A 15171-nucleotide genomic window follows, 5' to 3' on the forward strand; every position below is an offset into this window, starting at 1 on the left:
TGTGATCTGGACGCAAAATGGACCCGGGCTGCCCAGTAAGAAAACACTGAGTCACATTGAATATTTTTTTGTGTCTCAAATAACCAATCAAATTGCACAATGAGGATTGCTCGTTTCAGGCAGTTGATGACCATGAACAGTTTTTAGTGAGAGTCATTTGGTGAATATTGCTCATAACTGAAGGAAGTCCAGACATCCTTTAAACTTTCAGGCGGAGCGGCAAAACACGGAGTAAAATCATCAATTAAATCCTCATTCGATGGTCCGGATCGGCTGCGATTGGGGCTTTATTCAAACCCGGGTCATTTGAAACTCAGCTTTCTTTCCATCCTCCCAACTCACATCACACACACACACACACACACACGCCGTTTGCCACAAGCAACTGGAGGGGACATCTCATTCTTTGATCCATGGCGAGTCATTGTGATGCTGTCAGCTGGTAGCATCTCTTTTATCACACGGGACGCTAATGGGAGCAGCGACTGCGAGAGCTGGAAGAGACGACTTAAGCGCGTGCACGAACATACACGCATGCACATGAGCGCACACGGGGGTCGGTGAGCTCAGCAGGGCCCGAGGGCAAGAGCTGTTTGGTGGTGGTGTTTTTCTCGTTGGCCGAGGTCGCTCTGTTTAACCATAGCCCACATCGGCTAGTTCTCCTTTTGATGTCTGTAGTTTGTTCCTTACTTTGCCCATTCACTTCTTTGCCTCTGTGGTTAAAATCAAGCTTTAAATAAAGACCCGTACACAATAGATTTTATTTCCACTTTATGCCTTGTTGTGCTTTTATTTGTCCCACATTTCCTCAAAAGTGATCAACTATTGAATAGAAATACTTTAAACATCACGAGATGGAACAATAGCCAATTACTGCAGGATTCAGAGGTTCATCTGATAACAGTGTTGAAAAATCCTGGGACTGCTACTTAGCACACGTTGTCATCATATTTTCTAGAACTCTTTATTTTTTTCATTCTTTTTCTGTTTGTAGAACATAACAATCGTGCTTTATCATTTGACACCATTTAAATACATATCATGTCTATATAATGTTTTACATTAGGCAGTGAGACAGTTAAAAATATACAAAACAATATTGTTTTACTAGACATAGTTTCTATTTTTAATATAATCATCGGTATCTTCATTGTCATTTCGTCGTTTCATATATTTCTGTCAGATATGTGCTTTAGCTTCTGTGACCAAAAATATTATTGCAGAAAACAGCAACTCCATTTTTTTTTTCTTCTTCTTCAACATTTAGACATTAACTTCCAATGTATTACAGACATTCACAGTTACATGTTTACACAGTACGGATTTACAACAAACTTCCAGAGAAAACTGTGGTAGAGTAACTTTATACAAATAAATGAAAATTCACAGGACATGAACTGTAGCCATTTCACATTCCCTCTCCGATGTTTCGCTTTGCACTGTGAACGTGTTACTTTCCCAACCCGATTCTTTTATCGCATTAGCTGCCGCAGAAGTTAACAAGCATGGTGCTAACACGCTATGGTAAACGTCTGGGCAAATTAAAGCTTTGCGCTTGTCACAAATGAAGCAAAGACAGCAGAGACAAAAAGAGAAGCAGACCACTTGCTTACTGGCCTGCGCTTATACATCTACGTATGTATTGCTGAATACATGTATTGATCAAATTAATATTGATCCATACAGGTACAGAAAAGTCATGACTCAAACACAGAGTTGGTCCAGGCTCTTGTGCTAGCGTACGATGTGGCCCTTTAGTTGTTGTTGTAGTTGTTGCGCCCAGTCATGTAAACAGACCACGGCTTGGTTGAAATTGATGTTTTGGCTTAAGGCCATCTTTTTTTTTTCGTCAGGGATTTCAGACATTTTTCACTGATGTTCCTGAGGAAAGCATGCAAATCGTAAACAGCGCTGACTGTCAGGATTAAGGGATAGTCCACGTTAGTAAATCACTTTCTCTAACCCTGTGCTTTTTTTATTTTTTCCTTTTTATTTGTGTACTCCTTCGTACCCTGTGCTTCTGCCAACCAGATGCTAAAATGGCATCGTTTTTGCATGTCTGCCTATTGATTTGGTCCTCCATCACATCGACAACATAGAGTATAAAACCTCCTAAAAATAATTCTAAAAATGTTTCCATCACATAAAAGTTTTTTTCTTTTTTTTTACTGAAAAAAGGAAGGAAAAAAATAACAGTCTCTCTCACACAAAAACATGACTGGATCGCTCCAGCTGACTTCTAAACATTAACTTCTTATTGGCATTGTGCTTTCTCACGAGCTCCTCGACTGCGCTCTAGCCTTCAATTTGCCTCACAGAGTGCAACGTTTTGAAAAAGAGACAACTGTGTGAGATTTAGTAAACATCCACGATAAAATTGACACGGCCCTTGCTGTTGTCAGCAATGTCAATTTTGTTCACTACTTCATCTACTATATTCACACAGGTATTTACTCGATTTATGAAGATATTCAACATACTTCTAATCTATATCTCTAGTTATTTTTTTTCTTTTCTCACAGTATTACACAGTATGTTTATTTTATTTTTTTTAATACTCAGATTTATGGTTGTAGCGGTGCACACTAACAGTCTTTGATATTTTCGGAATGCATACCAACAATAGGACACCGTTGGCTTGAAAATGTAGGAAAATGAAATGTGGTTGGAAAATCTGTTTCGATCAGGTATTGCCCTCGGAGGTAGGTGAATCAATTAAAATCTTGGAAGTAAGTCCGTTGTAATGTTCTCGTTTGTCTACGTGCTCCAAGAGGGTTTCTTCGTTGTCTACACGTTGGCCTCGGCAGTGGTCAGGTTAGAGGTCGCACTGGCTGGGTTTGGCGGGTTAACGGGCTCCGCTGGATGCGCTGGGTTTGGGGGAGGGATTGTTGGACTGACTGTTGTTGTGGGAGGGCTGGCCGGACTGGCCGTAGTGGTGGCGGTTGTGGTGATGGTGGTCACGATGGTGGGACAAGTCACAGGGCTAGTGGCAGCGGCGGGAGGGTTAGCCGGCGGGTTAGCAGGGGCTACGGGGCTGCTTGCGTTGACTGGAGCCGGGTTGGCGGGGACTGGATCGGTCGGGCTGGCGGGGTTGGCGGGATTAACGGGGCTGGATAAGTTGGCAGTATTGGTTTCCACCTGCTGCTCGGGTCCGTTTTCCTGCGGCCGCCTGACAACCGCTGGAGGCTGAAGCATTATCCGAAGTCGCTGGCAGAGGAATGCACACTGGTTACAAACAGTCGAGCAAACTTAAGCAAAGTAAACTTCAAAATCCTCATACCTCTTTGTAGGTGCCTTTAAGGCCGAGATACATATAAATCATGTATCCCGGTATGAGAACCATAGAAGACAGTGCCATAAGCCAGCCCACTCCCTGACCCCAGCCTGGGAACACATAGTCTCCCATCGTGAGCGGAACCATTTGTACGGCGCTGAACAAGAACACCCCCTGTGGGAGAGATGAGACACTTGATGCTTGATCGTGACACCAATGACGAGTAGCGGGCGTCTCATCGCAACGTGGCGGCGGGCAGCTAATATTGACTTTTCACCATGCTTCATTTTTCACGTCAAGTGTACTGATCTCACGCACACCGACAATGAGGGGGGTGAACACCACCCAGCACAGCTTCCACCACAAGCAAGGCTTGTAGCCGATCATCTCCTGGATGTTGTCGTAGAACTTGTCCACGCCTGAGAGACAAATAAATGGAGGGTGAACAATCTATTTCAATTTGCTGCAGGTTTGCCACGCATGATGATGAGGGAGGCAAGGTGACGAGTGAGCACTCACGACCTTGACGGTCAACAGTTTTATCCCCTTTTCAAGTGTCCTCCAACTGAATGAATGAACAATGTCGAGGTTTTAGTGAGACAAGAGTGATACACACCGTAACACCAGGATATGGAGATGCATTCAAAGAAGACCAAGAAGAGCAGACACATTCCACTGGCAGAGTAGTAGTCAAACAGCTTGAACACATAAATCCCACCCTGTTGGCAGAAAAATGTAGTTGTGCAATGTCAGCGTTATATCACACCATACGAGGTTGGAGAGAAAGCTGCCCGCCGTACCTGTGTGATGTTTGAAAGGCCGATCACATAAGACACCAGGCAGACGACTGCGATGAAGATCTCTCGTCTACCTCTGAGCGCTCTGGGAAATTCATCCACTAAAGCAGTAATGAAGCCCTCCACAGTGCAGAACTGAAGGACGAGAACAGCAGGCACAGAGATGAAAGGCCATTTTGTACAAAAATCTTGCTATGTATTTGTACTTGATTGCTAATTGTGAATTTATTGCTCTACCGTGTTCATATCTATTCTAATTTCAGCTCGCATGTTCAGAGTTACGTTTTCTAAATCAGACTTAGTTGGTGTTCCGGTTAGGGCAGGATGACAAATGACCATGAAGCCAATGGGAAAATGAAACTTGGTCATGGTATTGGCATTGACTTCTCTAGATGTTACTGCTGGTTTAAATAAAGGGGTTTAAGAAATTTCAAGTCCGTGAACTTTCAGTATGCCATTTAGAGGACTCAAAATCCACAACTGGTTCACAAAGCGAATTTGAAGCTTCATTTTCTCATCACCACATACAGCACAGCTGCCTCAAGGCTTTCTTCTGCTGCTTTTGAATTGTGATATCACAATATGTGGATAAAAAATAGCAGGCAGTGAAACCTGCAGGCACACAGAGGTGATAAAATTGCTGTAAAAAAAAAAAAAATCTTGGCAGTTAATGTCAAAACTCGCCTCTAACTGTGCAGAAGAAGCAAATTGCATGCTTATCACGCAGCAGGCAGGGGTGGGGGTGTGTTGCCATGTGATATATTTGCATTTGACTATTTAGGTCAGTCCATGAGCAGATTGTTACTGATCCCACTTACCTGGCTGTCTATCCCCAGCATGAGCAGCATGGAGAAGAACAGAATAGCCCACAGTGGAGACACAGGCAACTGGGTTACAGCCTCTGGGTATGCCAGGAAAGCTAAGCCGGGACCTGGAAAGCAAATAGCAAAATCACATTCCATCAATTCTCATGCTGAAAGTCAGGATGGAAACCCTTAAACAAGGTGGCTCTATTAGTGGTGTATCTTTGTCACACAAAGACAGACGAGTCGTTACCTGAAGCCGCTACATCGGCGATTTCCTTCTTGGTCACGTGTGCCATGAAGCCAACAATGGAGAAAATGACAAAACCAGCAAACATGCTGGTGCATGAGTTGATGCAGCAAACGATAATAGAGTCTCTAGTGGAAGCAAGTGAAGAAAAATTGCGTTTTGCATGTGGACAAAACATATTACATCACTTTGAAACAAACGCAACTGAATATTAATGTGACACAGAGCCACACTGCTCGGGAAAAACACAGATTGCAATCATGTTTCATTTTCTCTTAGCACACAGACTTCAAAAGCACGAATCTGTCTTGTATTAATCTTAAACGCCAACATCAATCCACACCGTCTCACCTGTAAACATTATTGTTGAACGGGTTGTAGCTTCCAAGAGCGATAAGTGACCCCAATCCCAATCCGTACGAGAAAAAGATTTGGGTTGCTGCGTCCAGCCATACCTGACAAGAGGAGCACAAATATTCCGATTCGGTAGCTCTGTCCACTAATGCCCGCCATCGAGGATCCCATAGCGCTAGCTTGTCGTTACCTCGGATTCTTTGAGCTTTTCGAAATCAGGCGTGATGTAGAAGAGAATTCCCTCTCTTGCTCCGGGCAGGGTCACTCCACGAATGAAGAGAATGAAGAGCATAAAGTAGGGATATGTCGCCGAGAAGTAAACCACCTGTGAAGTGTGAAGCGACCATCAGCGAGATATCAGCAGTGCACAATTTGAGATGGATGAACTGATTCTTAATTCCGTCAACTGGGAGCAACTGATTGTTGCTGAAAATCTGTTGATTCAGTTTCATTTGGTCTTGGCGAGTGGCATAACTGGTAAGAGGGGGTTTTCTGGCAAATTGGTTAGTTGTAAGCCAACTAGAATGAGCAAACATTCTAATGACCAGCCGCTTTCATTTAACGGCTACTCGCCATCGTAGACAAATGACTAAACAACCAATCTGTCTTGATATAAGTAAAATACAGTGACAACAACGCATAAGTAGCCAGAAAATTAAATATGGAAGTTTAATTTTGTAACATTGACCAGAAAAATCCAGTTAAACATCATTCTTGATTACGAGTTTATTGAACGCAAAAACTAAAACACACACAAATGATTCCTGTTGTCCTCCATGACAGTAGACATTTGTCATCGCGATCTTGGATTTAAAAAAAGTTACCAATATTTTTCCTATTTCTTGAATATGAAGGCCTGGATTTGGAATTTCTAAAATGCTAAAGCCCACCCAAATCGCAACATGTGAGAATCATGTCCCAAATCCATATTGGTCATAACCAGAGTAAGTGCATGCGAACATGACAACATAAAAATGCAAATTAATGATAGGTCCAATTCATGTGTGATGAACTTGAATATTGACACATTCATCAACATAAATAATAACGATTTCATGAGCAAAGAAATTAAGGCCATTTAATTACTACACATATTCCAAAACATGGATTTTATATATTGCAATAAATTGCACCTTAATAATTCCTTCACAGGAAATAAAACACCAGTAATCTTGAATATTGTAGAATTAAAGTTTTTGGGGAAAAAAGTGCCAAGTTCAAACTTTGAGCAGAAAGTTGTATTGGGTTTCTGTCCCGCATCATTGCAAGCAAGATAACAGTAACAATACTGTTTTGGTAATGGCATTCGGGCTCACTACAGTTTTTGCAGCCTCATACGTTTCACTTAATAACACCGGTCTCAGAACCTTTGCTCTGAAAGAACTAAGACTGATAATTCTGACAACAATAACAGATTCACTTCATGTTTACGTTCTCTTTTCAATTTGCCAAGAGGTAATCAACATGGAACTCAACGTATACTGGCTTACAACATTTTAAATCTTGCTTCATTTCTTTTAATGCCTGAACAAAACCAGAAAGCGGGGGAGAGAAAATACACCAAAATGCCATCATCACATCATGTCACAACGAGATTCTGCCATTCCTTAGAAAGTCACAGTTAATCCATTAATTCTCCCCACGGTTCATTATGTGCTGTAAATGTAAACTCACTCCCGCTTTTAATGTGTCTTCAATAGTCAGACTAAACAACCAAAGCTGCTGAAGCCTGACTGAGCTCATCTCGCTCATCTCCTCTTCTCCATGTACATTCCCGACAACATGCGAGCGAGCTATTTATTTGCCAAACGTGCCGAGGAAATATGATGTTTAGTGACCAAGTCTAATTTTATTTACCATGGTCACGTGACAATGACTATGTGGGCCTGTGAGGGGAGGCGAACCGCTCCGAGAGAAAAGGCATGACAAACCCAGATTGCGACCAATGGCTGATAGTTGCTCCTCCTATCACGGATCCACACGCAGCGCTAATAGTGTCAGGAGGCTTGGAATTAGCGGAGCCACTGTGGGGCACAGTTGGATTGTGAGCACGACTGTTTTCTCCCGCTTTGTTGAAATTCATCTTGACAATTCTGACTTGAATTGTAAATCATGTATGAGGCAATATTAGACTGATTAATAATGCATTCCGGTCACATCAATCTTCCGATTGGGACTCGGCACAGCACAAAAAGCTCTTGATATGCGCATATGTCGACGTCTTACCTTGCCTGTCCAGCTGACCCCTTTCCAGATACAGAAGTAGACGAGAACCCAAGCGATGGCCAGGGTTATTGCGAGTGGCACTCGAAGCTGGCCCGGTTTTTCCAAGCCATCGGTCATTTCGTGCACATTGCGCCTATAAATCAAAGCGAGTGACAATACGACTGTTAGACAGCCTGCCGGCCTTTTGTTTATCCAAGGGATTCATCGAGGGCTACAGGAGGATGATATCTTACTCCCAAAACTCCACCACTGCACTGGTGAGATTGGTGGTGTCTGCAATGGAGTAATTTGTGTAACACTTTTCTGTGTTCCATAGATTGTTACATGAGCTCCATGGTAGATCCTGGAATAAAACACACATGCACAAAATTGTGCCTGTGATTCATAAATTGGATTGTTTAACCACTGGCGGAGCTAGGGGGGGGGGGGATTGATACCCAAGTGTCAATGATCTGGAATGGCATGTGTGTGTGGGGGGGTTCCAAATATATTTCAGTGGGGCCAGTGCCCTCTCAGCCCCCCCGCTAGCTCTGCCAGTGTCTGATTTAATCCTTCATCTTTATCTTGTGTACTTACAGCGGTGAAGGAGTTGTACAGGTAATAAATAGCCCAGGATATGATTACAATGTAGTAAATGTTAAGCCAGAAGGAAAGGACAGCAGCTGCAAGGCCCACACCTGTCACACACACACACACACACACACAAACGTGAAAAAAACGCTCCACTTATCTGTATACATTACTACTGTTTGAATATGTATCAGGAGATGAGCTATACCTTTAAACATAGGAGCCAGTTTCCACACACCGAGCCCCCCAATTGAGGTGTATTGACCCAGGGAGCATTCCAGAAGGAACAATGGCATCCCGGCAAATATGAGGGTCAAAAAATAGGGAATCAAGAAGGCCCCTGGATGGAGATGGAAGAGTGGATCAAGTCAGACATCAGCACAATAACACCTGCATGTCAATGCAATCATGAGGCGGAACTTTGCTTGTGGAGCACACAAAAAGGTTGTTTACCTCCACCGTTTTTGCCACAGAGATAAGGAAACCTCCACACGTTGCCCAGTCCGATTGCATAACCCACACACGACAGGAGGAAATCAAATTTCCCTCCCCATTTTTCTCGAGCTGGCAACTCCTTTTTTGTATTTTCAGGCTTGATGTCCAGCGACTTGGGCTTGTCATTATTGGCGGCCACCTCGTTCAGTTCCGTCACTTGGCCATCCGTTTTGGTGCCGTTGGTTGCCATGTCTCTGGCTTTGGCACAGGCCCTGGCAGTAGGACGGTAGGCTTCGGCACCGGTCCACGTAGACAACAGCTTCGCGGTTTTCGCACCAAATCTTTGGAGCGAGCGTGATGAAAAGAAGTCCGCGTACACACGGATCGTCAGTCGCCGTTAACCTGCAGGTATGGTAAATAGAGCAGTTGGTCTCATTTTTCAGGCGGGCCGCACCGGCTCATCATGAGGCAGCACTGTATGCACATTTTGCACCGCATTATATGCACCCCTCGTTTGGCGCAATAGACCCAATTAACTGTCAAATCTACTTTGCCTTGATATGCGCATTTCAAACAGACATTAAAGAACCGAGTGTGAATAAGGACCTTTGACAACAAGAAGAAAAACGTTCCATTCATATTAGAATCGAACACACGCACGCACGCACGCACGGACGCAAAAGTCATAGATTGGAGTGAACGCAGACAACAATTGCGCTCAAACGAGCGGCAATCAAAGCCTAATTATTTTCACAAGACAAAAAAAGTCTGGCAGTTAATGCACCAAACGAATAAATCACAAAAATGAGGGAGGGAAAAAACTTGGAAAAATCACTGCAAGCGCAAGACGCGCGGAAGCAAATCTCCGATGAGCCTGTGGGAATCATAATAAAGCCCTATCCACCAATTACCACCTGCAGATTCTCTTGACGCTTTTTTTCCAAAAGTGTGCACGCAGAGAGGTCTCACACCAGCTGGGAGACACAACACACCGTGGAGACAAAGGGATGTCCAATGCGTAAAAGCCTTACGCATCGCTCCAAGCCGTCCAGCCGACTTATTAGCAAAACAAGCACAATAATGCAACCGCACATTCAACAAGATTACTGCTCATTTTTCCTTTTTTCATTTTGTATTAAATGTATCGTAGAGGCGCACAACACGCACACACGCGCGCGCGCACACACACACGCACGCACAAATAAATGCATTGCTTGTGCTATAACTCACTGCCGCAAAACAATCATAATCATACATTAAGACATTTGTTTCCGAACGCTCGCGAGCACGCGCGATCACACACACGCGCGCGCGCCCGCACACACGCATATACGCGCACACACAGCAGCACCTGGCGCATATACTCACGGTGGACGTGGAGTGAATGTGGAGGATTCGCAGCCTGCCCCGAATCTGTGTGGATACCTCCTCTTGTGGATGAAGTTGTAAACTCCCAATATGTCTTGGAACATCAATAGGTTTTACTTCCATTAAAAGCCTTAAAGGGACCATGCAGCGTCCAAGGGGTCCAAAGCGCAAGAGCTGTCCAGCCGGGGAGCGGTGCTGAAAAGACCAAAGGGAGGAAGAAAAAGAAGAGGATGAAGAAGAAGAAAAAGAAGAGGAGGATGAATCAACGCAGGCAGCAGCCGCTATGCCTTCTTGTGCGACTGTCTAACATCAACAAGCAGAGACTCAACTCCCATCTACACAGCCTCAATGTCATCTCAAAGTCGACCCCCCCTTCCTCCTCATCTTCATCTATAGGCTGCATTGACGTCAAACTTGCACCCTTTGTATTTCTCATATTGTTGTATTCCTCAAGCCAATCACAACATTGAACATTAGCATTTTATCCAAACATCGACAATATTTTTAAGTCGTCTCTTACGCTGTATTACGCTGCTTTATTTCCCCTGATACTCATTTGACAATGAATGGCTCCATAATATATCTTCACTCGTGTGGTGTCACAAAATATGCATCCAGCTCCCCTTTCAGCAACAAGATGAATTTCACCAAGGTAAAAAAACAAAACAATGGAGGTATGTGGCAAGGGTACGATACAAACCTCATTATTTGGACCGACCGGGAAGCAGTCAGCAGCTGTCTGCAGATTGAGATGAAAGCAGCTGGTCAATAAAGGGAGGAGACACATCACTGCCCTCCTAAAATGAGGTGATGATGAGGAATGAAGTCTGGAATTAGATTTATAAAATCTTTTAACACATTTCTTTGCATTCATTTTTATCCCACCAAAAAATGTAAACCAAAAAGGAAATGCTTGACTTGTAGTTTTGCAACCCCAACACTTGTTGCCTGATTTTATCAATTTCTTGACAGAAATAAAAGCATCCCACCCTTAATAAATGCCTGAATTGAGGTGTCAAGTGACTGAGGTCCTGGCAGTGAGAAGAAGCGTCTTTCCTGCACCACAAGCTGACAGAGCACCAGATGGTGAAAGCAATGAGGGGTGAGCTAACCTACTAAATGATACCACATGAAACGCAGCATTTAAAATCCCATCTGGGGTGGCCGGCGGCCCCGCAGCCCTGCGGTGTGAAACATGATACATGTTTACACACCTGCTGATTGAGCGCACAGGCATGTCCAATAGGCTGGTGACATGTGACCTCCTCGCCACCAGCTGCTCTTGCAATCCACCAATTTGGAAATGTTCATTTGGCTTCTATGGGTATGTTGGATGTAAGCCTCATTAGGCCAAGATGACTTGTTCTGTCACTTTAATGCACTGCAGGGTGTTTTACCATTGCACTTTGCCGACTCCACTATGCTATCATTATTTTACATTATGTACCCTCACGCGGTGCGGTGCACAATTGGTTAGCACATCTGCCTCGCAATATCGAGGTTGGGAGTTGAAATTTGAGCTCCAGCCTTCCTTTGTGTCTTCTTTCCACATTCCCAAAAAAAATCCATGTTAGGTTAATTGAATGGTGTAGGTGCCCTAGAGCTCGTGTGGCTTCTTTCCACATTCCCAAAAAAATCCATGTTAGGTTAATTGAATGGTGTAGGTGCCCTAGAGCTAGGTAATTAATCATGATTTCGATTTTACTTCTCAAAATCTTAAAAACATAATAGCAGAAAAACGATAAATGTGCAAGTGGATGTGGTGCGTCTTGCAAGTTCCTAACATTGTGAAAGTTAAACCGAATGCACCATGCTGCTTGTGACGTTATGGGATTATGCCGTCACTAGGTGTGCTTTAGGCTGTTGAATGACACCCCTGCTGGAGTTTACTGGAAACCCAAACACAACATGAAGAACTTATAATATCTATATCTAATTGTAATATGTAAAATTCCTTCTGAACATCGCCAGTCTATGCTAACGTCAATGTGAAATCCCTTTGACATGCTAATGAAGAATTAGCATCGACCTCCGGGAGTGTATTCCTTCTAATAAAAAATATTCACACGTAAACACAGTAAAAACTTGAAGAAACATGCAACATTGCAATACTCAGTCACATTCTTCCCAATGTGTGAAAAATAAGTAAATGCATTAGAATAATCAGGTATGCAGGAAACAAATAGGTCATGATAAAAAGATGAAAAATCCCGGTTGTGGGCCATACTATAAGAATCTATTAAAGTTTTTATTTTGAATGTGATCAATATATAATTTATTCAGTTTATACTGCAGCTTCTAATAAACAGTGGTTTGCCTTTGTGAACATTTATTCAATACAACTCTTATATTGAAAAGAAAAATAACAAACAATAAAAGGAAAGTGAAAGTGAGAGCATTTCATTAACACTGGCGAACATTTAAATAATTGGGAAATGAACATTTTAACTGCTGCCAATTTATCTACACTTTTTGTTGTTATATTATTCTTACATTAAAAACAAAAAAAAAAAAATCCTACAAATGCAATTGTTCTCAGGTTATACATTTGATTCAAGCAAGCCTTTGGAGTCAGTGTTGCGATTCAGTCGCATTTCCCAAATGCTTCTGTGCAATATGAGGCCACAGATGAGCTAATTAGCATGATGATGTCCCATTAATATGCTAATCAAAAGCATCCCCCATATTTTATTCATATTGTCATAAACTTGTTTTCCTCCTGCTGAAAATGTGCACTCTTTATTTCCCTTTATTTTTCTTAAAAACAGTCACGATGTAAACAAGTAAATGTGGAACATCACTGTTCCTTTTGACTCTCGCCAGACACCTCGATTTGGTAAACAGCGTTAATACCGCAAGCCATAATTATGGAAATGCGGTTCCAAAAGGAAATACAGTCCAATGAAATAGCGTCACATACCAAACACGACACCAAATATTCACAAAGGTGCGCACCCGCCAGCAAGGTATTGAGACTAAAAATATGTCTAATGATGTGATCCCACAGAATTACGTTGTCCTTGTTCCCATCAGCCTCAAACTGCCATTGCTTCCGTGCACGAGCGTATAATAACACCGAAGTGGCCCACTTGCGTCTTCACAACACGCATTTTCCATCGGGGAAATGATGCATGGCTCACACTCGCATGTGCTGAACGGAGAGGCCCGGCGTGGTTGTCGTCCACGATTGGATGTGGCTCACATTGTGATGTGCACATTGTATAGCATGCTCTTACGTGCCCACTCTCCTTTGGCGTAACATTTGTTTAGCATGACCTAAATTGTTATGAAGTGAGTGTCCCAGCAGCTCCGTCTCGCCTTTTTCTTCGTAAGCCTCGTCTTGCGTTCTCTCGTGTGCACGCACGCACACGCTCGCGCGTACCACAATTTCCAATCAGGCAAACACGCTGAGAAGACAGTTTTTTATTTTTTATTATTTAATATCAAACCGCTTTAGTCAGACATACTTTGCATATGTGGCACAATATTGCGGGTTTCAATGAGGTCAGCTGTCTTCTGATATTTCAGTGCAGGGGTTGGCGACCCGCGGCTCCAGAGCCGCATGCGGCTCTTTAGCACCCCCCTCGCGGCTCCCTAGGGTTTTTGCAAAAATGCGTGAAAATGGAAAAATATGGGGGTTTTTTTTGGGTTGTTGTTGTTTTTTTAAATATGGTTTTCAGATGGTAATCACGACACAACCATGCTTGTGCTGTAAAAATGTATGTAGTTGTAAATATATTAAAAATACCGAATTTAAGACTGACGCCACCTAGCAAAATTGCGTCATAACCTGCGACACGGCACAGGTGAGTTGAAAACAGGTATGTGAGTGATCGGCCATGGATTCAAAAGGCAAAAAGAGAAGGATTGCTGATGAGAACAGAGGCTTTAAGAAAGAATGGACTGAACTATTTGCTTTCATTGCCAATGCTGAAGCATTGCCTGCATGTTTGATTTGCAATGTGAAGTTGTCAAATAACAAGAAGAGCAATTTGGAGCGACATTTTCAGCTAACGCATGCTAAATTTGCTGCCGATCACCCAGTTGCAACTGAGAGGAAACGTGCAATTGCAGTGCTGGTGGAGAAATTTGAGGACCGAAAAAACACTTTCAAGAAGTGGATTGCATCTCCAAAGTTTTGTTGCAGCCCGGGAGATAATAAAGTGCGTATTTTGGGACTTCCAAAACAAAACCGAGATCATTCAGAAAATGAGTGACATGCCTCTCCGCACAAACAATATCACCGATCAGCAAATCAAGGACATCAATTCAGCTCCAGCTTTTTCTCAATTGCCTGTGATGGATGAGTCGTGTGACGTGACCGATATCGAACAGACAGCGCTGCTATGCAGGTACGTGAACTGTAATGGGCCGCAAGAAGAAATGATCAAATGGATACCATTATTTTATTTTTTTATTATTTTAATAGTAGGCATGCAACTTATGTATTGACAGTCTATGTTGCATTATAAAAGTCTTTTAGATTTTTGCGGCTCCAGACAGGTATATATTTTGTATTTTTGGGCCACTATGGCTCTTTGAACATTTTGGGTTGCCGAACCCTGTTTTAGTGAGTCCACCTGCCAAATTTGTGGCGCTGTTTTAAAAACTCTGATGGTTTCTCCCTCTGTCATATTCAAAGAAGAAGAATCCTGGCGTTGAAATAGACAAGCTTATTCCTTTGCTGGTGACTCTTAAGAATTGCGCTTTGCACAAATCTGTAGAAATATGCAGCATCATTTTCATAAAGTGAACAGCATGTTTGCGTTGACTCACCTGCTCATGAATAAGCGACAACTAGCATACGGTGTGCATTTATAAAAATGTATAAACATGACCTCAATGATAAACAGTATGGGGGCACTAGATCGCTTCAAATTTTGTACATGGGTTGCTAGGCAACAGCTTAAACCAATCTCCGTCTCTTCCCCGGTCCCTTCGACCCACCCTCCACTGGGATCACTTCGCAGCTATCGGTGAAAATGATTAATTATATGCTACAAAAAGTCTATGAATGATGTAAATTAGTTTTCTAGGGGTTAAAAAGCACAGGAAAAGATCCAATTAAGCAAAGTAACCTGGAAATGTATGTTA

The 15171-nt window shown here is 42.8% G+C and overlaps 1 protein-coding gene across 1 annotated transcript; it reads right to left on the reverse strand.

Annotated features, from left to right (window-relative positions):
- Window positions 1-967: 967 nt before the first annotated feature.
- LOC119115179 (sodium- and chloride-dependent GABA transporter 1-like) lies at window positions 968-10456 on the reverse strand. Its single transcript, XM_037239459.1, has 15 exons — window positions 10078-10456; window positions 8728-9111; window positions 8483-8614; window positions 8281-8381; window positions 7938-8047; window positions 7705-7837; window positions 5669-5803; window positions 5476-5579; window positions 5128-5252; window positions 4890-5002; window positions 4075-4206; window positions 3891-3993; window positions 3593-3693; window positions 3281-3448; window positions 968-3207 (listed from the first exon to the last, which is right to left on the reverse strand). Exons 2-15 carry the CDS (start codon window positions 8957-8959, stop codon window positions 2788-2790), a joined length of 2109 nt encoding a protein of 702 aa, XP_037095354.1. The 5' UTR covers window positions 8960-9111; window positions 10078-10456; the 3' UTR covers window positions 968-2787.
- Window positions 10457-15171: the final 4715 nt, after the last annotated feature.

The sequence above is a fragment of the Syngnathus acus genome, chromosome 2 (genome assembly GCF_901709675.1).
Source record: "Syngnathus acus chromosome 2, fSynAcu1.2, whole genome shotgun sequence".
NCBI lineage: Eukaryota > Metazoa > Chordata > Actinopteri > Syngnathiformes > Syngnathidae > Syngnathus > Syngnathus acus.

Excerpts from the sequence above, each read along its gene's own strand:
- LOC119115179 (XM_037239459.1), bottom strand. The coding sequence starts at position 8,959 with ATGGCAACCAACGGCACCAAAACGGATGGCCAAGTGACGGAACTGAAC. Across the intron at positions 5,804-7,704 it reads GGGTCAGCTGGACAGGCAAG|GTGGTTTACTTCTCGGCGAC; the intron begins GTAAGACGTCGA and ends CACACTTCACAG. Across the intron at positions 4,207-4,889 it reads TGCTGGGGATAGACAGCCAG|TTCTGCACTGTGGAGGGCTT; the intron begins GTAAGTGGGATC and ends CTCGTCCTTCAG.